This window comes from Amblyomma mixtum, chromosome 4 (genome assembly GCF_055824585.1).
Source record: "Amblyomma mixtum isolate Tamu chromosome 4, ASM5582458v1, whole genome shotgun sequence".
NCBI lineage: Eukaryota > Metazoa > Arthropoda > Arachnida > Ixodida > Ixodidae > Amblyomma > Amblyomma mixtum.
In genome coordinates, this window is record NC_143015.1 from 11,089,405 (window position 1) to 11,114,809 (window position 25,405).

A 25,405-nucleotide genomic window follows, 5' to 3' on the forward strand; every position below is an offset into this window, starting at 1 on the left:
AAAGGCACAACGCTGCTGGCGGTGTGACGACCAACACAACCCCCAGGGATGTCGATTCCAGTCAGCCACGTGTAATTTTTGCCACAAGTGAGGGCATATCGAAAGAGCATGCATTACGAAACGGAGACTTGCCAAGATAAAGTCACCTTCCCAGCCTAATCACAGCGTCAACGCCTCAGAGAATACGCCGCTATCTGATCTCCATGGAACAACATCAGCAACACCATCTGTGTTGTACGACCTGAACACCATGAATCTCGGCACGCGACCGAAGATTTTTACAGAAGTAAGCGTACATCACCAGCTGATTAAGTTCGAGGTGGACTCCGGCGCAGCCTGTACTCTGATCAGTGAGGACACGTTCCGAACTTCATGGCCATCTGACGCACCCGCCCTGCAACAAGACGACACGCACCTGCGAACGTGGTCAGGACAGAATCTGCCACTATTGGGCTCTGCCAACGTGCAGGTTAACTACAACGGCCAGACCCATACGCTACCTCTGCTTGTTGTGAAGGGCACAGGATCAAGCCTTCTAGGGAGAAACTGGTTTTCTCCACTAGGCGTGATGATATGCGGCATACACCAGACGCCGAGCCAGAACATGGTTGAGCAACTCCAAGAGAAATACGAAAGAGTATTCTCGGAAGAGATTCCAGGAAACGAAGGGCCCCCGGTCACACTGGAGTTGTTGGACAACGCGCAACCCAAATTTCTGAAGGCCAGGCCGGTGCCGTTTGCTCTCCGAGATTCAGTTGAAAAAGAGTTGGACAAACTGGAGCAGCAAGGTGTCATCGAGCCGACGCAGCATTCAGAATGGGCCACACCACTTGTCGTAGTTCGCAAGAAGAACGGAACCATACGCCTCTGCGGAGACTACCGGAGCACCGTCAATCTTGCGACTAAAGCGTCCTCTTACCCGCTACCGACACCTGAAGAAGTATTCAGTGTACTGCGTGGCGCAAGAGTCTTCAGCACATTGGACCTCACCCAGGCGTATCAGCAGCTGAAGGTGAGCGAGTCAACTGCTGAATTATTGGCAATTAACACACTGAAAGGCTTGTACAAAGTCAAGCGACTGCCTTTTGGCGTAGCTGCAGCCCCGGCCATATTTCAAAAATTCATGGAGACAGTGCTTCAGGGCATCCCAGGAGTTTGTGTCTACCTTGACGATGTCATCATCAGTGGCACTTCCACTGAAGAGCATGCAGTGCGCCTAGAGCTCGTTCTCGAAAGGCTAGCAAACGCTAATTTGTGCATAAGCAAATCGAAGTGCTGTTTTGCGGTGCCAGAGGTGCAATTTCTGGGACACCGAATTAATGCGGAAGGCATTCACCCTACCGAGGACAAAGTGCGAGCGATCACAGAAGCACGAGCTCCAACAAACAAGCAGGAGCTACAGGCTTTTCTCGGACTCTTGACGTTCTACGACCGGTTCTTGGAACAAAGAGCTACCGTGGCCAACGACTTATACCAACTCCTTCGGAAAGATGTGACATGGACATGGTCGCCACGCCATCAGCAGTCATTCGATGCCCTGAAAGACCTGATTCGAAGATGTACAGTCCTCCGCCACTACGACGAAAGGAAGCCTCTGCTTTTGGCTTGCGACGCATCACCGTACGGAGTCGGCGCGGTTCTATCGCAAACTGACGAGCAAGGAAGGGAAGCTCCCATCGCCTTCGCCTCACGTACGTTGTCGCAAGCAGAACGCAACTACGCGCAACTTGACAAAGAAGGGCTAGCCATCGTCTACGCGGCGACACATTTTCACCAGTACATTGCCGGCCGGAAGGTGACCTTTATAACCGATCACCGACCGCTATTGGGCATTCTGGGACCACAAAGGCCTATGCCACCAACTTTGTCTCCGCGAATGACACGTTGGTGCATCAAACTCTCAGCGTACGACTACGCTCTGGTCTACCGCAATGGGAGTAAACATCAAAACGCCGATGCGCTAAGCCGTCTGCCACTAGACGCAACTGTTGACGAACCATTTCCACCAGGAGACGTTCTGATGTTCGAAGCACTGCCAGAACCTCCGCTTACAGCAGGCACAGTTGCAGCATCTACGCAGAAGTGCGCAGCTCTCCGGCTAGTTTACACAGCTGTTCAACAAGGCAACGTGCATAAACTCAAAGGGGACAACTTCGACGCTTACCGCAGGCGAGCTACAGAGTTGAGCACCCATCGCGGCTGCATCATATTTGGGTCCCGAGTTGTGATGCCGAGAGAACTACGCGCACAAGCTATGTCTCTCATCCACGCCGGACATCGGGGCATCGTTGCAATGAAAAAGTGTGCCAGAAGCTACATGTGGTGGCCTGGCATTGACAACGACATCGAAACAGTGGTGCGAGAATGCAAGCCTTGCCAGAGCAGCCGGAGCGCCCCGCCGAAAGCTCCTGTCCCAGAATGGGAAAAGCCAGACACACCATGGCACACACTGCACATTGATTTTGCAGGACCAATTGAGGGCTGCACTTTCCTTGTGGTCGTAGATGCCTACACAAAGTGGCTTGAGATAAGGCAAATGGGACAGACGACTTCGGCAGCAGTCATTGACAACCTCCGATCACTATTTGCAACGTTCGGCCTGCCGCGCAAGGTAGTGTCGGACAACGGAACACCGTTTGTGTCTGCGGAGATCCTCAAGTTTTATCGCGACAACGGGATCTCATCAGTTACATCGGCCCCCTACCACCCAGCGACAAACGGACAAGCCGAGCGCTACGTAGCCGAGCTAAAACGCGCCCTTGAAAGAGATCAGACAGGCTCGCTGCAGCGCCGCCTTGCGCGCTTTCTCTTCAAGCAGCACACGACGGTTCAGAGCACAACAGGCGAGACCCCCTCGAAAATGATGTTCGAGCGTGAAATGCGAACCCAGCTCACAGCCATCCTCCCCGAGCCAAAGGCAGAGACGTTCCGGGAAGAAAAAGCAATTCCGCGCTGCGGCACGCTTAATGAGGGGCAGCGCGTCCTCGCCCGACAGTTTCTGAAAAAGCCACGCTGGGAGGAAGCTACAATTGTCAGACGCATAGGCCTGCGCTCTTGGCTCGTCAACATACATGGCACAGTAGCACGCCGACATCTCAACCAGCTGCGTAGATTTACGACGCCGTCTGAGAGCTGTCCGCCAGCGGAGAAAACACGTGCACCATCTTCCCACATAGCCTGGCACCTCTTCCCGGAAGAAGAGACTTCGCCCAGGACAGACCTAGGAGACACAGCGAACAACAGCCAGCCTACAAGTGTTTCTCCCCCGAGCGCACAAAGCCAGCGCGCCTCCACGCGTGAGCGCCGACCCCCTGCACGATACCAGGCAACTTTCTAAGGGGGAAGGAAGTGTTGTGTTCCCTTGTTGCTTTTGTGTGTGTGCGCCCCCTCCTAACGACCACTCGCATTCCCCTCCTAACGACAGTTCGCATCCTCCTCCTAACGACCACTCAATCCTCCTCCTAACGACCGCTTGCCCCTCGTCGCACGCTGTCGCCGGATGCCCCCCCACGGTGCGCCCCCGCACCCTCCTCCTGTTCTGGGAAGCCACTCCCTGCCGTGGACGCTTCTCCACTCCCTCCTTTCTTCGGGCGGCCAGTTCGGCTCCTGCCTCGGTCGACGCTGGTCGCACCCTCATCGGCTGTAAATAAACGAAGTCTAAAAGTACCGTGTGCGTCTTTCGCTGCATTCAACACAGCGACCGGACACGACAGAGAGATACCGAAGCAAAGGGCTCCGATGATTTCGACAGCCTGGGCTTATTCAACGAGCCGTCTAGGCTAGGAGCAAGACCTAAGCCACCGCGGCGTGGAAATAGGGAAATAAATAAGTCAATAAATAAAGCTTAGTTTTTTTCTCAGCACGTACTGTAACTGATAGCTCATCCGTGTCGCTGCTCCAATGCCGCAGTTACGTACTTCACTCTGCAATAGTGAATGAATAGTCGGACGTCAGCGGTTTCTGTACGGACCCAAGGCCGACTCGGGTCCGCAGCTTTAAGCCCGAGCCCGGCCCGGACCCGCAACTTCAGGCCCGGGCCCGCCCAGGCCCGGCAAACCAAATCATGTCCCGGCCCGGCCCGGCCCGCGGGCCGGCCCGAGCCCGTGCAGTGCACTACACGGGCCCCTTTGGTGTTTCGCTTCCATCGAAACGCGGCCGCCGCAGCTGAGTTGGAACGCGGGTACCCCGGCCGAGTGAACGAACGGCGAAGAGAACACGAATGCAATAGAGCGCGAACTAAATCTCTATGCGCTCCCCTGCCATCTTCCTTAGATAACAAGGAGCGACATTCGATCACACAAGAGTGACAAGGTCTATCACCACGGAGATAGTTATGCACAAAACTGTATGCTCTTGGTATGTGCCCGTTAGTCACCTGTTCCCAGGAGTGATTATTTACACGTAAACACAGCGCCTCGTGTTTACCCAGTCCCTTCTTGTTCCGGAAAATCATGCTTCTATAAATTAATTGCGCGCTCCCGGAGTCTAATCGCCACGCTACAGTCACCTGTGTTGTAGCGCGTGTCTTTTGGCGCGCGGTTCATGCGGGATTCCGTGGGCAGGGCATTTCGTGCTTCGACTCCCGCGGCCGCTTCCCCAGCGGCCGTTTTGCTCGCCTGTTAATAGTTGCAGGTATTTTTAGTTTATGGCGCAGTCGATGCGCCGCGGTCGCTAGTGGCTTTCGACGCCGCGCTGTGTGGCCAATTCTCGGTCGTTCTCCGACGGGAGCTGATCAGTTTTTTGTCCGAGGAACTCTGTTTCTTGGGTGAGGAAGAGTTTCTCCGGCAATGGTCATGCCCATTCATTTCTGTAAATAACGGTCGTCTTGTCCCGGTTTTTAGGCCAAACTGGCGCTAAGGTCTCCTTTTAAATGTTTCAATGTCAAATTATTGCCTTTTCGCTCTTCTGTCAATAGGTATATATGCTATTCTGTTTTACATCGCCCATTCCTGTTAGTTACTTAGAGATGTTTATGGTACCTCTTTAATTGTCTCGCCTTACATACTTAATGTCATGTGTTCTTGTAAATGTGAATGTATCTGGTAACGTTCGCATGTGTACATATGTAATTAAATTTTTTTCTAAACACAGCTCAGTGCCTGACAAGAACGGCGTGGTCAAGGTGTGTGCGTGTAATCAATTTTTACTTTCGAAAAGTGCTTGCGTAGAGGCTTTTAGTCCATGGTAGAGAGAGGATGGTTAGATGGTTCTTGATAACCACGAAGTAAACAAGGGAGGGAAAACTTCAGGCTGCTTGCCTTTTGTGACGCTAGAAGGCTTTTAGGACGCTGCAGTGCGAGATTCCTTATTAACCTTGGGTTTTGTAAGAACCAACGAAATATAAGAACACGAGGCTTTTGGTGCTCGACCGCTTTTTTTATCCCGCGTACACGGTTTCGCGGCCTCCGCTATTGAAATGCAACCCGTGACCTCATGTTAATTTTAAGAATGCGGCAGTTGCTGAGACACCACGGCGCTGTGACTGCGCACAAGAGAATAAGGGTGTGCAAGATACATATATTCTCTAGTTGAGTAGGCAGGGTAAGCTCCACGTAAACTCTGCTTTGTGAGTTGTGCGGGCGAGGTCTTCTTCTACCGACCTCAACCTACAATCTTTGTCCCACGTGATTGTTTAGAGGACAAAGTTCTGGCTTCACTCGTTAGTCGGCACGGTACCCACCACCAGATGTCAGAAACCTAGTTGGTTATTTTTGGACCGGGTGATGGGTTGCTATGGCAAGCAACACCTTTTTTAATCAATATCGAATGTTTCTTTAATTAAGGTCTCAGTACTCCGCATGCTTGACCCGCTTGCGACTCGCGGCTAGCCTGCGTTGCGAAAAGCGAAGGCGCGGCCCAGTGTGACACCGATAATGGAGATGAATATTTGAAAATAAGGTCATCTGCGAAAACAAACTAAACTGAAGTAATCCGTGGCATACCATGTTGTCTCGATAAAAGCCCTGCACTTTTCCATTGTAGCGTGGAAACATTTTTTTCCCTAAGCTATCTGTGTCGCTGAAAGCAGGCAACGGATGCTATGAAACTAGTAGATCTTCAGAGATTTCTTTTCAAAAAGAGCCCTTATAAAATTCCCTTTACCGGAAAACTCTAACAGAAGCGTATTAACGTGCCTTCGAACCACTCCCGCAATGGTGGAATAGACATGGTTAACGCGATTCCACACGCGCAGATCCTCCATGGAAGAGTTCACGGCACTGCTCAGGGCGATTTAGTGAAAACTGCCAGCAGGAACAGGCGGGCCAAGACCTTCTCCTCCCCACTGGCTTCAAAGCTGGCTTGGGGGGCTAAGGTCGGCCAGTTCGCGCCGGTCCGCTTAGCGGAAGAACATCGTCAGGACTTTGATTGAACCTGATAACCACTTCTTCCTCTTTTTTGCGCGTATCCACAACATGGGTGTTCCTCAATTTTGTTTTCTTCGGGGCCTGTCATTATTTTTAGAACGAAACTGCGTACGTACCTGATACTTGTAGAAATTTCCCATTGAGGTCCGGCCACCAGGTAAAGTTTACCACGCTGTACTCGAACATTTGTTGCAAATGGTAACCACTTATATTCATGATCGCAAGGTCGCTGTCGTAAGGCATGGCCCCCAAGAGGTCGCCGAGTGTCACATTGGCTGTACGGAGGAAAAGCATGCGAAGGTTATTCATCCTGGCTTTGTGGATCACAGGTATAGGAAAATTAATGGCACAAAAATTGACGTCTGGGAACCTCCTGACCCTAACCAGTGCTTTTGTATTGTAGGCCTCCGCAGCACATGCGTTCGCGTGAACTGCTAGGATTAACTAACGCATGCAATTCAAACTGGTCAGCGATGTCCTGTACAACACGGGGCAACACTGACTGCAGTGTGCCGACTACAGTCTGCTGCATATATTCTCGCGATAAATCAAATCACGTGGTGGCTCAGATGGTTGGACGGCTTGACGGCGACGCAATGATCATAGCAGGAAGTAGCGGAAGCCTTTCCTTTACTTGACTTAAAATTGTTGCTAACATTGCAGTCTAAGCTTTCTTAATAACCTCTACCTCAGTTGCATTCGCATTCTTTCGTTTTCTCTGGGCCCGAGGACATCTGCGATACTTAAAGTGCCTGCTTTGAAACGTGAATTTACTGTCCCAAATTTGTAATAAGCGAGTAATTACTCATTGGCATCCACCCAAGCGCTGCCATACGGCTACAAAGGAAAGGATGGATGCCAATGAGTAATTACTCCCTTATTACAAATTTACTCCACCTTGGGGGACTCCCCTAAACATTTGACCAACTCTGTTCCCACTTCGAGTTATTGATCATTTCGCTCTCGCCCTACCATAAGCTTGCCGTCCTGGTTAGCTCAATTGGTAGAGCGACTGCTCCGGTGAAGCGGTGGTCCCGGGTTCAAACCCCAGACTAGGACGAATTTTTCTTGAATTACGAAGTTTCTGAGAAAGCTGTATAGCTTTCCTTTGTAGCCGTATGGCTGCGCTTGGGTGGATGCCAATGAGTAATTACTCCCTTATTACAAATTTACTCCACCTTGGGAGATTCCCCTAATCATATGACCAACTCTCCCAAATTGTAATAAAATATGGCCTTGTTTCTTCTATTGGAGGTTTCCACACGAATTATAATTTTGGGCTCATTTCTTTCCATTGCTGCGCGTTCTAAGGCATCCTCGTCGCATTCTATCAATAAGGCAGTGCCTTTTTGATTATTATCGAATGGTTTCTTATTGATTTCTCTTTTCTATGTGGGTTTTCATAGCCAGTTTCTTTTCCATCGAACTGAACAAGCTGGCGCCCTCTGTCCGCACTATCTATAGGATAGATAGCTAGATAGATGTAGATAGATGTTATTGACGTCCCCTTTGGGTCGAGGTGATGGCGAAGGCCACCTTGTATAGTAAATTAAAGTGGCTGTTTTATTTATTGGGTGCTTTGCGCTTTGTTTGAAAAGTATGGTGCTAATCTGATTCTTTGGCATTCGAAGATATTTTCTTACTATGTGTCAAGCTATATTATTTCTAGTTTTGTGGCAGGTCGTGAAATTTTGATATTTATGCTTTTACGTCACCAGTACCGTATTTTCCGGCGTATAAGGTGCGTTCTTCTTTCTCTATTTTCCGCCGATGTGTCTTATATTACGGTGCTACTTATATGAGGCAAAAGCGACGCGCCACGACACGCCATCAACAATCTGTGAAAGAAAAAAAAATCTGTGTCTAAAAGCGAAAAAATCGCTTTATTACAGATTTGTAGAGCAGCGCGATCCGCAACCGCCATCGGCTTCCGCGGGGACACAGCTGCGCCTGCGCAGTGGCAGGCGTGTGCTCCTCTGGACCATCTTCGCATGCGCAGTTAGCTCCCCGTGGAAGCGGTTCAGAGCAGCGGCTAAAGCTGTATTCTTTTTCAAATGTTAAGCTAAGGGTAATACCAGATAACCTCGCAGCGAAGCGTGGCGCCGCCGCATCCAGTCCAGCCACATTTTCGGGAGTTTGGATTGAGGCTTGCAGCACTCAGCGCACAAAAGCGAAGCAGAGCAAGAAGGACGACAGGGCGGAGGTCTGATACTCCTTGTTCTTGGGCTTCGTTTTTCTGTGCGCTCAGTTCTGCAAGCATCGGATCGTACCAACTAGCCCCAACAACATGTGTTGCTCGATTCAGGCGTCGCATTCGTATGACTTCGCGTGCGTCGTGCGTTGTTCTTGCTGAGCGTGACGCAGCCTGCGAGTCGAAAAAGCTGCGATGCACAATTGATGTTGCATGCTTTTGAATATGCATGCATTTTATTGTACTTAATTTTAAATGTTATGAAATGTAACTTTATTTAAAGTAACCAGCCTTGTTTAAAATGTCGTATTCAATTTGAAATTTCCATTTATTTCTCATTTAACACAAAGTTTTAAATAAAAGTAACAAGTTTCTATACTCAGTTTTGAAAAGTTTAACATATAGTAAATTTAAATTAAAAATCAAAATTTCATTTAAAAACGTACTTCAAATTGAGATTGCAAGTAGCCAAAGCGCCACAAACTGTTATCAGTTAGGCTTCAACGGCTTAGAGAGGCTGTCAGTAACAACTTTCGCCGTAAAAGTGATACCGCACTACCGCCATTCAGCCGGTTCGGTGTGGCCACGTGCGCCTATGCCGGGCCACATCGACCGCTGCGCCTCACATTTAGTAGGCCGTCTTTCCTACTCAGGCCGGCATAGCACACTGCGGCTCCACCGATTTCGTTTTTTTTTCTGGCCTGATAGTATACCCCGGAGATATTATGCAGCACTTGAACCTTGGATGTTAAGGGAGGAAATGTGGCATGCGTACACCCCTTTTTGCCAAGTGGTTGAAAGTGTCTTATTCACCGATGCACTGCTCAGTGCGATTCATGTCGCTTTCAGCATCGATTTCTTGGGATGGCGTTGCGCACACGAAAAAAACATACACAGCAAAGAGCAGAAGACAGATAAAGCGCAAACAACCACCTGAGGTTACTTGAGGCCAACAAGAATGGAGGATTGGTCGTCCTGAAAGAAGATGTGTTCAACGAGAAAGCGGCACAAGCTATCGCTGAGAACTTTGTACGCGTCAAACCAAGTGCCACTAGGATCAAGAGCAAGGCTTCAGCGCTTTGCAAAAATCTTGATTTGTGTAAAAATAAATTATTGCGCTTTATCTGTCTCCTGCTCCTTCCTGTGCATGTTTGTTCGTGTGCGCAACGCCATCCCAAGAAAGGTATGCACCGGCTCGCCCAGCAAGAAGTTCTACATTTCAGCATCGAGTCATGCAAAATGATGTCGCCGAAGCGCACTCACGTTTCTGTTTGATGGAGTCCCTCGCGATGCCTCCGTTGATAATAGCGGCGTTCACAATGGACCATGCGTCTTCTACGGGGCTGTTCCTGTTGGCATAGTAGTCGAAGAACGAGTCGGCCATGAGGCTGGCTGAGTTGCACTCCTTGTACCGGCACAGTTTTCCGTCAGCCTCCAACAGGACTTTCGACGAGCCTACGACTTCGTTCACCGCAGCGTCCACTATTGCCTTGTATGGCTTCAAGTTTTCCAGCATCTCTGGGTCTGCCAAATATGTCAGAGAAAAATGAACACTTATGAGTAATTCACCTTTGCACATTTCCGTCTGCCTTCGATGATGTTCTTGGTAAACCGGGTCATTCAAATATGTTTCCATTCCTGCTAACACGCGGTGCGATCGAAAGCGAAGAGAAATTAATTTATATCACTCTTGCAGCACGGCTTCTTGTACAGGGTTACGGCGAATAGCATTGAACAGCTTGAGCTAGTTTTCATGTAACATAATAGGCCGTTACAAGAACTATTGACTGTAAGCTGCTTATGGTTGCCGACACTCAAGTTGTATATTAAAAGCTGTAAAATGCACAAAATTAAATTTAAATCGCATCGCATATCGTAAAAACAAAGCAAAGGGGAAGTTTGGGCTAGCAGGTAAAGCATGATTTGAAGGGGCTTAGCTCGAGAGAAACAAGGACTCAGGACAGGACACAGGATTTCTCGAGCACGTCATTTTGTTTCCAGTTCTTTCAAGGGTAGGTTAGCTCTCGTTCTACGCCGCTGTCATGTCCTTCTTTCTCTTGCGCTCATCATCGTCATCATCAGCATGACTACACCCAATGCAGGGCAATGGCCTCTCCCATGTCTCTGCAATTAACCCTGTCCTTCGCCAGTTGCGGCCACCGTATTCCCGCTACTTTCTTAATCTCATCCGCCCACCTAACTTTCTTCCGCCCCCTGCTACGCTTGCCTTCTCTTGGAATCCACTCCGTTACCCTTAAGGACCAGTGGTTATCTTGCCTTCGCATCACATGCCCTGCCCAAGCCCGCTTCTTCCTCTTGATTTCGACTAGGATGTGATTAACCCGCGTTTGTTCCCTCACCCACTCCGCCCTCTTCCGATCTCTTAACGTTACGCCTATCATTTTTCTTTCCATAGTTCGCTGCGTTGTCCTTAACTTAAGCTGAACCCTCTTCGTTAGCCTCCACGTTTGCCCCGCTCCAAATCATGCGTAGAAAGCAGCTGCAGAGCATTTAACTCGCAGAAAAGAGTACTGAAAGACACGTGTCTGTATCAAAAGGAATTCTTGATGTTATGCGCTATTCCAACACAAGTTAACATAACTTTAGGAAGTATTTGTAGAAAAAATGCCGGAAAGACGTTGTTTCATGAAACATTTCAGTAATTATCTTACCAACAACTTGTTGCTCGAAAAGCAAACGCAAAAAAAGTGCATACGACTGAGGCAGCAGCCCGACGACCCCAAATAGGCACCGCAAGTGCAAATATGGCAAAAAACCATTACCTTCTGTCCAGTTCTGGCTGAGCAAGATGGGATTGCCAGACCATGCAATTATATCTCCTTTTCGGTTGATCTTGAGTTCCAGAAAACCGAGGTATTTCCCAAAGCGGTAATCTTGAACTATCAAACAGGAGGTGTTCGTTCTCGTTCGATTGTAAATGAAAGGGTAGGGCCCTTCGGGTTCGTCGTCCACAGGTGGCGTCCCTGCAAGAATGAGAGAGACACGCAGGTGCAGTTAGCTTCTTTGCACGATGAGTAGTAGTAACATGGCGATCACAGTGCTAGTACTAAAGTCGGATACAACTTAAGTCTGCAGTGAAGCTCCGCCCACAATCAGCCTCCACGCACAGAATCCCTCCACGACGAAAAAGTAGTTCGCTGGTTAAACGTTTCTTGTTACGTAAGCAAGAAGCTTACCACAAGAAAAAGATTATCAGCTCTATAATTTTGACACCTGGATTGTTCGATATAGTCAAACATTAAAAAGCTCATTTCTCTTACTGTTGCGATTGGCCAGCGGAGTAATACAGAACGCCGCGGACCGCTGCCCAGTGTTAGCAGCTGCTGTTTTTTTAAGTTGTATCCTACTATACGTCTTGAACGCGAGTTTTTAATCCAATAGCATTAGAAGCCTCATCAAAAAGTAGATGGGTCAGCGTCTGGCGTCATCTGTCATAAAATTCGCTGATTGGTCGACGGGGTGTGTGGTCATGAGACCACATAACGTGGCCGAGATGGCAGGTTGGCTGGCAGTTGGCAGGTGCGCTGGCCACATGACATGAATAAGTATGGTGGCGGACTCCCCATCAGTTGTCAGGTGTGCTTGGTTGTGTGCAGACGTGTTTAGGTAGCTCCGCGTAACAAGTTGGAATGGAGTCAGAAGCAACGTCGCGTGTTTCTATCGCAGTTGAAAATCCCACAAAGCGCAGAGGGCTACCACGGAAGTATGCCTTTGAAGATGGAGTGTCAGCGGCTGCTCAGATTCAGTAATGCGGCGAGCAGCAATGACAGGGGAGGAGATGCAGGCCAAGCGGACTTCAGACTTAAATGTTCTCACATTCTCTGCTCGTAACGTAATTAACCTTCCCCTAAACTTTCCTTTAAAACGCGGTATTTACTATTAAAGGAAGGACGTTAATTTAGTAACACTGCGATAATTGGAGCTGTGAAAAACGCAGTCTTCAGACTTTGATGTTCTCAAATTCTCAACGTGTAAAGTAAGGCGTCCCCTAAACTTCCCTTTAAAACGCGGTATTTAAAGTTAAAGGAAGGAAGTTAATGTAGTAAACACAGAGCAGCCAGATCGCAACGCTATGCACAGTGACGGAAATTCCAGAGGACGAGTGGCAATATCCTTCTTTACAATATCTCGCGGAGCCAAGGAGAAATCCTTGCGACCTACGGGGACGTCAAAACAGAAGAGTCGTAGGGTGCCTCGAGGTCGTCGAATGCCAAGTCCACGGCACTCTCGACGCTATTAACTTTTTAGAACTCGACAGGTTAACCAACCGAGAATTTCTTGGAAAGGTTTATCTTTTGTTGCCTTCTAGTCATGTTGATTGTAGCAATCATGTCTTTATATTCATGGCTCGACGGAAAGCCGCCTGGCGAGGAAAAGTCTGGATGTGAATAAGACACTCGTGTTTACGTTTTTCTTCATTTTAACTTGGCGAGTGTTTGTTTCTCCAAATGCAATGAGGCCTTTGTTTATAGGAATGGTATGCGCATTGCCTCGTGTTATGCCTGTTTTAAACTACCGCTTAGTTATCCCGTGTTAACCAGAAAAATTTCTTCGCGGAGTGAGCGAACACTTTTACGGTTAGGATTTTTAGAGGGGTTGAGCAGACTTTCTTGTGTTGTTGAAAAGTGAAGAGCGTGAGGAAAGAGAGGAACGTAGCGTAGGGTCTTTGTTTCTCAATGTAGGCCCGTACTATTTATCCCCACAAGAACTTGCTATTGAGCTTCGGTGGAAGGGGTAGAGGGGGACCTCGATCTGCAGCCGACTTGGCCTACACAGGGCGCCCACCCGCTGTTTCAAGCCAGCCGAGTAATACAGAATTTCCAGAGCCTCCGGGGAGCAAACAGCCCACAGGATTAAAAAAAACTGTTAGTCGTTGGCATCTACTTCATATCATACTGCTGAATGAGCTGTAACAGCCTAATGTACTTAGGGGAAACACCGCAGGCGCGTAGAACTATTTGAACAAAGGAGGTAATTGCTCATTAGCGTCAACCCAAACGCAACCATCCGAAAACAAATCAAAGGAGAGCAGCTTTACCAGACAGCGCGTAGGTGAAGTCAGTCAGAATTTTTCTTGAGTTAAGAGGTTTCCATGATTGCTGTATAGCTTTCATCTGTAGCCGTAAGGCCGCGCTGGGGTGGATGCTAATGCAAAATTACACCCCTGCTTGATATTCATAGCGATCGACGTCGTTCTTGAGGTGCCCCGTAGTGGAGGCGCCCGAAGTAATTTGTGCAAGCCTTGTGTCTGTAATGTACGCTGGTACAGAGTACATGAGCCTGATTACGTTTTGCCCCTACAGAAACGGGGTCATCACGGACGGGAGTCAATCCCTCGGCCATGAGCTCAGCAGGAGAGTACCATAGCCACTGGATCACAGTTGCCAATGGTTGTTAAATACGAAAAAAATGGTTACCTGTGTACAGAAAAGTGTTGGTGTGCCCACCGACAATGAGGTCCAGGTCTGGACACTCCTCCGCAAGCTTTTGGTCAACGTCGAAGCCAACATGGCTCACCAGAATAAAAACACTAATGTTTTTCTTCTTGAGTTCATTGATCTCGTCATTGATGCTCTTCGCCTCGGGCAGTATCTGGACTCCACCTAAAAAAAAAAAAAACAATGCTCCGTAAGAGTGTTGTGTTCTTTGGAAATCAGTGCGTACCGGACACATAGGAATTAACATTGCTTAGAGAGCCTCAAATACAGTGAACCGAATAGGATTCACTATGAGGAACCAAGGTTATAAATTAAGTATTATTTTATTTTTATTTATCTATTTAAAAAATACTCGAATACGAGAGCCATGCAGAGTGGGGAAGATAACAAGAAGAGCCTAGAAAAAACGCATAATTCCAGCGAATAAAAACACCCGTCACAAAGACCTTCACATGCACGTGAAGAACATAAAGGTGTTGAGGGGTTACAAAGATCGCCCGAAAAGATCTTTTTCCAAGAATAAAAGTGTAAGGAAGACAAAAAAGCGAAATTGAAGGCGCGGACAGCCAAGTGGTAAAAAAAAAATATTTTTGAGAGACCGCCGAGTATGAGAAAAATGATAAACGAGAAAAATAGATCGCCGGCTAATAACGAGCTGAATAATTTCCACAGTTGTACATGCCAGGAATAAACAATGCCAAGGAAGAAGGAAATATTAACTCGAATGACCGGAAACACGCTGCCTTGAAATTAACGCCTGCACTTAATTATTCAGTGCAAAACACCAAATTAGTATCACAAAAAGTGGTGCAAGGGGCTCAGATTTTATTGTCGAAAGGTTCCTCCCATCGCTTTCCTTTCAGCCTAAGGTATTGCTCACAACATAATTTTCGCGCTGTTGTCTGGGCCCTGAAACAGAGGTAAACCACCGGAAAGACGCCTAAGCATTTTACAATATCAAAATGTACCATATCTCCTAAAAAGAAGTTTTATGAAGATTTTATGATGTCTCTGCTCCGCGAAGAACTTTTTTCCGCAGCTACTAAGCATCCTGGGGGTCTCCCCACGCTGTAAGAAACTGCACTGGTGAACACCAAAAACTTATAGGGTGATTGCATCCGTGTAACTGCGTGGTAACTGACCCGTGGTCAGCGCTAGCTGCCCCACCCGTAGCTTCGCAGTTATTATATTTGCATTGAAAGCTTCCTCAATGCATAAGTGTGTAGGGATTGCGTTCGTTTTTAGCACGGGTTCGGCGATTGCTTTATGGTGTGATAAAAAAAATTAGGCAGAGACACTTAAGACTGCTCTCGTGTGGGCTTGGGCAGGGCATGTAATGCGAAGGCAAGATAACCGCTGGTCTTTTTAAGGGTAACGGAGTGGATTCCAAGAGAAGGCAGGCATAGCAGGGGGCGGCAGAAAGTTAGGTGGGCGGATGAGATTAAGAAGTTTGCGGGAATGTGGTGGCCGCAGCTGGCGAAGGACAGGGTTAACTGGAGAGACATGGGGGAGGCATTTGCCCTGCAGTGGACGTAGTCAGGCTGATGATGATGATGATGGCGTGTGGGAATGCGAAAGCGCTGATTGATCACTGTGCACTGCACGTGAGAGCCACCCAGAATGCTGTACGACGAACCGTTGCATCAAAATTTTGATTCGAAAGTCTGGGAAGGCACACGATCGAAGGCGCATATGTCTCCAATTCTAATCCCTGTCTCAAGCTAGCGTCCAACTTGATAAGCATGTGTTAGCCAATGCAACAAAAAAATCGCATGACTGCACCCGGAAAGCTGCAAGGCAAACGGTGGCTTTACGATTTTGGTACGAATGTCGGGAAAACTGATGCCACATGAGGTTGGCCGGTGGCGAGTATATATAGACAAATGGCATTTATAGGACTGCGTGATGTGGCGGTGCTCGGGTAGCTGTTTGCGTCATGCGGCCGCTTGATGACGTCACCCTATATTTCTTGCCATCGTTGGGATTTTCTGTACAATCTCAGAGTGCACATACTAACACACACGCCGCCGCTCTTCATGAGACTAGTAATGCCTTCGCATTAAAATATGCTGGCACGAACTTGAGTGTCTTGTCGCGCAGCACTTTTGCGGGCAGCGTCCCGATAGCGTCTGTCATGTGTTCTGCCCGGCGCACGTTTTTGCTCCATCCTCCCACATACGTGCAGTGTTCAGAGCACGACGCTTCGCCTGAGCTGCACTTCGTGGCCCTTCCACTTATTTATTTATTTATTTCAGAATACTGCAGGCCACTTCTTGGCCCAAGCAGGAGTGAATTTACATTGTTACATAACCAAAAGAATAAAACCGTACAATATTAGCAGCACACGGACATACAAAACATGCATATAAGCAATATTAGCAGGTAAGTAAGCAATATAACGCATCACAAAAATTTTGCGAGGAAAAAACAGATGCCGGTAACGAATTCCAATCTTGCACTGCTCTAGGGAAAAACTATTAAAAACTGTTAGTTTTGGCGAAAAGGGGAGTAAGTGAATGCTCATGAACGCGCCGAGTCCTTCTCACTAGAGGACGCTTAATGCACTCCGGAAGCTTCAGTTTATTTTTTCCGGTTAACCAATTAAACAAGAATACGAATCTATTAATCTCTCTGCGGATTTCTAGTGTGGGAATGTTATTTGTTATAATTAACTGCGAGGGAGAGTGTTCCTTTTTGTATTTTTCGTATGTAAACCTAACCGCTTTCCTTTTGACTTTTTCAAGGACCATTATGTCCCTTTTCGTGTACGGGTTCCACACGACTGAAGCAAGAGTGTCATGACTTGTCGCCGCTAGCCGTGGTCTCATGAATGCGACGGAAGTCGACTCCAATCCCCTTTTTGAGGGAGAAAGCAGGTTTTCATAAAGAAAAGTGTGACTGGTCCTCTACTCTCTTCCTCGACGTTTTTGCATCGTCCCTCAAAAGGTGGTCTGCAGTCGACGTCTGTCGCTTTCATGTAAACGCGGCGGCTGACAGCTTTATCATACCTGCTGCGGCTGCCGCCGCGCAGGCACATTGGATAACTTTCCATTCAGTGACCTTGGGGTGTTTTCTTGGTAGGCGTTTGAAAGGGTTTGGAGGTGCCGCGTAGCGTCCGCGCCCCACCTGACGACGACGAAGTTAGACCGAGGCGCGAGGAACGGGCTGCGTGCAAGTGGTGGTCACGTGATCGTGGACACGCGATGTTGACAGCTGCTGCCACTCAACGGATGACCTGGGCTGCTTCGCTAAACAGCTAACGATGTAAAACTTTTAGGTACTTATGTTAGGTACATCGAAATATTTAGCTTTATTCGGTGCCGAGGCAGGCAGTTTGTTTTGAGCTCATTTCAAAATTTTCATGCTCTGCACCATGTAAACTTTCAAACAGGAAAGCACGGGCGTCGACAGGACGGTGAGTGGTTGCTAAGAGCGTCGTTTGAAACTGTGTGGTTGTCGGTGCCACTCGGTTTAGTCTATCTTTCTTTTCTTTTTAACCATCTCTTTCCTAGAACACCTGTCTTCAAATTGGCCAGTTTTCAGATACAAATAAATAATTACACTCAGGCTACTCCGACTCTTAATGGTAAACGTTTTTTAGGTCTCTGCCCTCAACAACACAGCCGCTACATGTATTGTAAATAAGACTTATAATGCTTTATATAGCAGAGAAACAGTTATTGGCATATTATTAGACCTAAACAAAGCATCTGATATGGTTCAGCATCAATTATTATCAAGGAAGCTGCCTTGCTGTGGATTTCGTGGCCTATCATTAAAATTTTTGCGAAGCTGCCTGTCAAACCAACAGTAAAAAGTGCATATAAAACACACACTTTCTTTTAAGCTCCACCTTATGGTTATGACGGGATAGCCTTAATGGCTTAATGCCTATATATGCGGAACTGATCATGCTCTACTTGACATTCGTAGATCTATGGGAGTCCTTAGAACAGTACTGGCGCAGTGGTTAACCGATGCATCACTGCCCTGCGATGGCAGTTGCTGCCGCGGTTGAGACTTGTGAGACCCAGGCTGCTCTTCCGGCGCAACCTCTCGTGTTTAATTATTTTAACTGGCACTTGTCATTGTAGACAGTTCGCTCACAATCCGGTGGGCAGGTTATGATGACATCACAGCGTCACGTGACCTGTGTGGCCCACCGGGCACCCAGGCGGATGTCACCCAGCCACTCAGCTCTTCAAGGCCGCAGGGACCGAACAGATATCGTTGAAATCGGCAGCGGGGGCTGTAGTTGTTGCGCACTAAAAGACCACTCCGGCCAAGGGCTCGTGAGGGAACCGACGTTTCAGCGCTGATCGGCACCATCTTCAGGGTCAGCTGAGTGGGAGCAAGAGACGCGCTTTTTAACCTTCTACCTTCTTATTTGCCTACTTCCATTGCTAGGGAAAAGGGAGTGGCCGCTGCGCACCTCTTATGGGTAGGGTGGCGACAATAGGGCATCACGAGTTGGCGGAGGCGAATTTTGCGACGTCCCGAAAGTCATGCACATACACTGATCGAAAGAAGCTTTGGACCGATTTACTTTTGCGGGTGTGTTTTGTATGTGACACGATTATACAAGCTGTCACGGGTGGCAGTGCTCTACCGAAATGTTCGACTTCCAATCGAAACAAGAAAAGACGACAGGCGGCAATTCCAACGGCAACGCGCTACGCGGGTAAATAATTAAACCTGTAGAGAGAGAGAGTGCATATCTTCCTGCCACGCTTTTAACGCTGCCTCCGGCCGCATCCTGCACTCCTCCGCCAGTGATCTCCTCATTTTCGGCGCACGCATACACACCGGAATTCTTCCCTTTTGCCCCGAAGACGGATTATCACTTTCTCTGTCTTCGGTCTCCCTTCGCGCCAAGCTTTCTCGAGCCTTCCTGGTCAAAGTCGCCTTGACGGCTCTTTCCAGTGGTCCAGCGCACCCTGGACTCTTCACTCCACTGTCACTTGAGAACCGCTGCTTCCTGGAGCTCAGACTGCGGGGCCATTCAACTGCGATCAATCCTCCATTCTAGCGCACTTCCAATTTGATTACATTCTACCACCACTTCGAAGTTTAGATTACTCTCATATCACCTTCTGTTCGCTACCCGCCACCTTTTTAATAACACTGCATTCACATGTTTCACACAGTTGTCTTTCGAGAGCGTATGACCGTTTTGCCACCCCCCCTTATCTTTCGGTTTCATTCGCCTATTTTCGCATTCAGATTTCCCATCGGCCCGTAGACATACTCCTGCTGTGCACTCCGCGGCCTATCATCCGCTCCAATCATGTCCCCTTTAGCCTGACTCATGGTAACAGGCACGCAAGTTGGGGCCACAGACGCACCAACAGTTGCGGACGTGCTTACGGTCGCAGCATCCAGTATCAGACGCTGCCATGGAGAGCGAAATCATCATCATCACCAGCCTGACTACGCCCACTGCAGGGCAGAGGCCTCCCCATGTCTCTCTCCAATTAACCCTGTCCTTTCCAGCTCCAGGCCTTGCGAAATACTAGTATTTCACGCTTAAAAATTCCTGAAAGACGCCAGCGGTATCGTAAACCATTTAGAGCAGCTCCGCGCGTTATCTACGCCTCCCAGGCGTCAACTCAGCTGGCTACCACAGTCTCACGTGCTCCGTCGACACCTTCCCCCCAGTTTCTCAGTCTACTCAGCCCGGATTTCTTTCTGAGCATGCGCCTTCTCCTAGTCCTATGAGCTCCCCCCCTCCCCCCCCCCCCCCCCCCCCTCCGGGAGCCGCTAATCCCCGAAGCCGAATCGCTGCCGTCCCCTCAGAGGCCTAAGGGCTGATCTAGCTCCTTCTCCCTTAAAGGACCTCATCTCTCGTCCCCACAAGGATAATGGCCCGGTTCCTGAGCTCAGCCTTCAACACTCCTTTGCTGTGGTTGAGGAAACCAACCCTTTATATGGGAGAATTACAGGAGCATTGATATTCCACTGTCAGCTCCATCCGCCTGCCCATCAGATCCAAAGGCGCAAGAGACGCTTATCCTACTGAAAGCCGAAGTGGTGGTCTCGAGGTGGATCATCCTACTTGCAAACGGGAGGGGCTGGGTAGGTATAAATACCGGTTTTCTAATAAGTACAAGATTTCCTCCGGAATTGTTCTCGGCTTTTCTGGGGTGAAGTGCTTGAAAATGGGTCGTGGCCCACACTGTTGCGTTTACGGGTGAGTGATTCATTCAGCTGTCAAACAACTTAAATCCACCTGGTGTGGTAAATTCTACTTCTGACCCTTTTGGGTGCCTCGCCTGCACTTCAGCCGTCGGTCCGACGAATGCTAATTCTTCTAAATGTTCGCCGAAGCTGGGACCACACTGCAGAGTTGGCAAGACAGGTGGGTTCAAGGACAGCTTGGAGTATTGAAGTGCTGGAAGCATGCTGCGATGACACTGCAACTTGAGCTGTTTTTGCAAAGCGATTATCTACTTTCCTAGCAGCAGAAATCATTTGTTAAACAGATTAAAAGACACTATTTCTATTTTAATCTTTTTTTCTTGTTTTCATTGTGAGCCAGTGTGTAGTAGTCATTAATAGACTAGAGATTAAAAGACTAGAGTGTACTAGAGATTAAAATATTAAACGAACACCTTGCCATGGTTTCCTGGATGGTTCGAGCCTTGTCAAACTGCTGCGGTGCAGCTTTCTTTCTCCTGTCCCTTGATTTCGCCATGGATGACTTTTTCGACGAATATAAGTTGATTGATTCCTGCTAACACCTCAGTGACACCGATGTTGCCCTTACGCCTTCCTGAAGTGCGACCAAACTCTCACCACACCCTCGCACAAACCCGCCTCGGCAGAACGCATGGGTGCCAATGTACCAAAACCATACCCTCCTCTACACAAGCGGATCCTCTCTGTGGCCGAGTCTTCTTATTTACAAAAGGGGCGGACCTACATCACGCCATGAAACGGGACATCATCTATTTTCTTTACGCAAAGCCCCATGTCTCTCAGGTGCGTGCAAACATACAGCGGAATGTTACCGCTGCAGACCTTCACGCTCATAAGGTGCTGATCACGCCTCACCTTAGACAACATATATGGTTCCTATGTCCCTCCCGTCCTGTCCTGTCCACCAAGGGTCATGACTCCGTAGGCAGCATCCCAGGAGTCGATCCCTGCATACCTTCAACGTCATTGCGCAGGCAGTGAAATCTTCCGTCCCAATCCAGTGCCTTCGCAGAGGACGAGAAGCTGAAGGAACCCGTAGAGGAAGTCTACAAAACTTCTCTCACGGATATCATTGCCCATGGAATCAAATACAAGGGTCGCCCCTTCCGACCAGAGCCTATGCAGTACAGGAAATGTGGAATGCACAACCACAAGACCTATCTCTGTCATCCTGTACTCCAGTGCTGTCAGAAATACGGCGCCACTGCCCGCACAAGCAACCACCTGGCCAAAGCCCCTGGTTGTCTTCATTGCAGGGGCCTCACCAACAACTAGCTCCCATTGCACCAAGTTACAACACGAGAGGAAACTCGCTGCAGCGCTCTACTCTCCCCCCCCCCCCCTCCACCTCGGCATAGCAACGAAGGGACAATTTCCTCTCTATGGCTCATTTTCCCGTCCGGCTTTCCCGTCCGCCAACTGGTCTTCTCATAACTGTTGCAATCGAACCCCTTTTAACGAACGAGGCGAACAAATATTGGAGGCCCAGTTTTCCTCCATACTGCAGTGGAACATTAACTCTTTTCATCCCCGCCGCGACGAACTGAACGAATTACTCCGTCGGAACAACTAGGAAGTTATTTCCTTCCCTTCCAAGATGCCTACATTTCTTTGTACGATCCCTTCTCTATGGCAGCATTTCGTGCCTCTGTCGACATGTGCATCCACACTGACTGCTCCACAGCACCATGCCGCGACGACGCTCACCCCGAAGGCGCACCTTGCACTGCACTTTTCGGTCGAAGGGCCCTGCAGCCCCCCTCGTAGACCGCATTCCCCATGGAAACACCGAGTGCGTCTATCTCAGCGTTCGAATGCCCCGTGTTCACACGTGCATCGCTTTTATCTACATTCACCCTTACATCTCATGGGGGTCAAATGTCCTGTCTAAGCTTGTCAGCGCCACTTACAACATACTTCTTGGGACTCCGCATCCTTGCTCCAAGCCATAGAGGCCTACATGACATAATATCCACCTTTGACCTCCATGCCCTTAAACACTGGCTCCCACGCTTTCACAAGAACCGATTTTTTCCCCCTACGACCAATTACATCGCCATCGTTTCGGGCTCACAACACTATGAATGGGCACGCCAACCAGATTCTTGGGGCTTAGATCACTTTCCTATCCTTCTAAACCACCCCATTTGTAATACACCTTTACAAGAACCTATCAGGTGGTGAAATGGTCACACTTCCGCCAACTTTCCGCTTCCATCCACTCTGAGAGTGATTTCTTCACACATGTCCTTTTTCTCTCCGAACTGAACTGCCGTCACCCACTGCCCACCGGAACTTGTAGTGTTCCATTGGGCACTTCCATCTCTTATCTTAAGCTTTAGAAGAACGTCAATTTGGTCTAGATGGGACATTATTTAAGACAGAAATGGTAATAGCGCTACAGCAAGACGTACACAAGAAAGACTGACACAGGACATGCGCATGTCCTGTGTCAGTCTTTCTTGTGTACGTCTTGCTGTAGCGCTATTACCATCTCTTTCTCAAATACCTTAAGCTGCTCAAACTCATTGCCCTATGCAGTCGTGAAGGGCACAGAGGTCAATGCACAATCCAGCATACGGGGTCAAATACCGCTGTAGCAACACTGTATGCCGTAGACACGCCCAACGCCGTTGCTGCGAGAGCTGGACGAGTATACCTGCACCACACTCAGCAGCCAGCCTAAGCCTCCCAGATTGGGGCGCATTTTGAAGCGAAAGCTTCAATGAGCGCTAATTAAGGCGCGTCCATATTTTCCATGCAACCTACTCCTATCTTTGCATTATGCCTTCATACATAGTCATATCACTTATGGGATTATTGCATGAGGAAATACTTATCATTGCTATTTATCGCCTCTGCAACACTTTCAAAACCAGGGCATCCACATTATTACCCGTAGCCCTTTCTCAACTAATGCTCGTTCTTTATTGCATGATCACAATATTTTACCAGTCCACCAGCTTTTCCAGTATCACCTTGCAATCATGCTCTTTAGATTACTACATGGCGCCCTACATTTTCAGTTTGTAGACCCCATTCTGCTGATCAATCAGAACCCTACTAGATCTGCAGCAAGAAACAAATTTCTGCTCCCCAAAGTCCATAGGAATTACGGTAAATCGATGTCGTCTCTTCAAGGAATTTAATTTTGGAGTACATTGTCCCCCACTCTAAAAACAACAATTTTCTTGCCTGCATTCAAAGATGTGCTCAAGGTATTTTTGTTGGAATGCTAATGTGTTATTCTCTTTTCATCTATACTACCTGCGTTATTGTGATTTTTTACTCTGCTTTTGTGGTGAAGTATTCATTTGATATTTTCTATAGTTTATAACTATCCCCAAACTGTGCTGTAATCATTTCTTGTGTTATTGGTTTATCGAGGGTCCCGGTGCAGTCTTTGACTTTGGGACCCTCGTCTGTACATTTATGATCTTTTGTATAATTTTGTGGGGACCAATTAAACCTAACTTTCTAACAAAAAAATGAAAGAATACAAATCCAGTAATGAAATATGAGAATGTCATAGAGCACGATAGAGCTTGCAAACCTTTTGCGATTTAAAAAAGTAAGCGGATAAGATGGGCGCCGTTTCTAGCCAACAGCAGCAGCTGATAAAGAGGGCATGGATTATTAGGCTTAGCGAAAGCATGCGTATAGCGGGAGCAAAACAGAGTTCACTGCGCTCATGCTTCACAGCGACGAATATATGAAGCTCTGAGTGTTTCCGCAAAGCTGCAGTTTAATGGTCACTAGGTGGGCAAGAAAACTGAAATAGTTTTTTTTGCTTTGCATGTTCAGTTCCCTGTCTCGTGACACCACATGTCGAAATATCCCTTCATTGTTGATGTCGGCACGCGTTGCAAATAGTTCTGCAATGGCTGTTCAGTAGTTGCTACGTGACGACAGTCGTGTGAGGAAAAACAAATTATCCCGTCTCATCAGTGAGTCGGACCTTACCTGGCCTAGCAATGGTATTGGTTTCCGTGGTGACGACTCCTAGCAAAGCCACTTGCATCCCTGATATGTTGTACACTATGTGCTTAGGCAGTGTGATGTTTTCGAAGAGCGGCTCCGTGGAAGTGTTCAGGTTAGTTCCTAGGACAGTGACGTTTGCTTCCTTCATTTTGAGGAGGTATGGCACCAATCCTTCCGGCCCATCGTCAAATTCGTGATTTCCAAGACACTGTAGGAGACAAGTATTCATTCATTTCAAGGGAGAATCTTTACACGGTACGAGGCGGAAATAAGCAGGTGCGGGTGAAAATGATGATAATGGCGGAGAGAGTGCTTGGCTGTGCGATGTTCGATTTTTCTCGCCTTGCTACTGCGTGTGAGCCGATTGAACATGTGTTAAACATGGGGCCGCCATGAAATGGGTACTAATTGGGTACTACATGAAATGGGTACTAATGGGTACCTTCAAACCACATATCGATTGTCTTAAATTTTCTTTTTTCCCTCTAACCGTTGAAATTTGGAATGGATTGGACGGCTCACTTCGTTCATTGCCAATTGAAGAGTTTGTTGTTCAGTTGCCTGACAATTTGACCCGTTGATCTGTTTTTAATACTTCTGTGTTATCTATTTCTATGCTACCCATGTTATTTGTTTTTACTCATGTATTTACCCACTCCTGCTATGTCTCTCCTCAGAGACAGCAGTATTTATAAATAATAATAAAAAGGATGCAACGGCGAATATTGATGTAACCTATGGAATGATGGAGTGCATAGTCCGAAAAGTGGGCTGACGAAGTTCACTGCATGAAGAATGCATGAAGGTAACATTTTATCCTCGTTTTTTTTTTTAACTTTTTCCACACTCCTCTCCTTATGTCTATCTCCCAAATTCCCCTCCCTACGCAGAGTAGCATGCCAGCGATTTTTAAACGGCGGCTTAATTCTCTGTATTTCATTAAAGAGTCTCTCTCTCTCTCATGTTGTAGGTACGGATTGCGCACAAAAGACACACACAGGAAAAACAAGAGGGAGACTAAAAGAGCGCAATCAACTGGTGTTTATTCGATTCAGTGCCGCTTTATAGGCACTGTGCACACGTGCTTACATAGAGGGGAAGGAGAGGATAAGGAGGCAAACCAAACCCTGCGCGACAATCCATCAAGAACGTTCCAAAAAATTCATTTCCGCGTTGTACAACCCTCTTTGTAGGCACGTGTGCACACTGCC

At 48.0% G+C, this 25,405-nt stretch overlaps 1 protein-coding gene across 6 annotated transcripts in view; it reads right to left on the reverse strand.

Moving 5' to 3' along the window:
- Nucleotides 1–25,405, reverse strand: part of LOC149345690 (protein 5NUC-like) — a 109,140-nt gene that overhangs the window by 9,696 nt on the left and 74,039 nt on the right. For all 6 annotated transcript variants that reach the window (XM_089586194.1, XM_089586193.1, XM_089586195.1 and 3 more), the window contains 5 exons: nucleotides 24,177–24,402; nucleotides 13,995–14,180; nucleotides 11,340–11,540; nucleotides 9,820–10,080; nucleotides 6,482–6,640 (listed from right to left, as the gene is read on the reverse strand). In XM_089586194.1, the coding sequence (XP_089442320.1) occupies nucleotides 6,482–6,640; nucleotides 9,820–10,080; nucleotides 11,340–11,540; nucleotides 13,995–14,180; nucleotides 24,177–24,402 (1,033 nt within the window). The remainder of the gene's footprint in view (nucleotides 1–6,481; nucleotides 6,641–9,819; nucleotides 10,081–11,339; nucleotides 11,541–13,994; nucleotides 14,181–24,176; nucleotides 24,403–25,405) is intronic.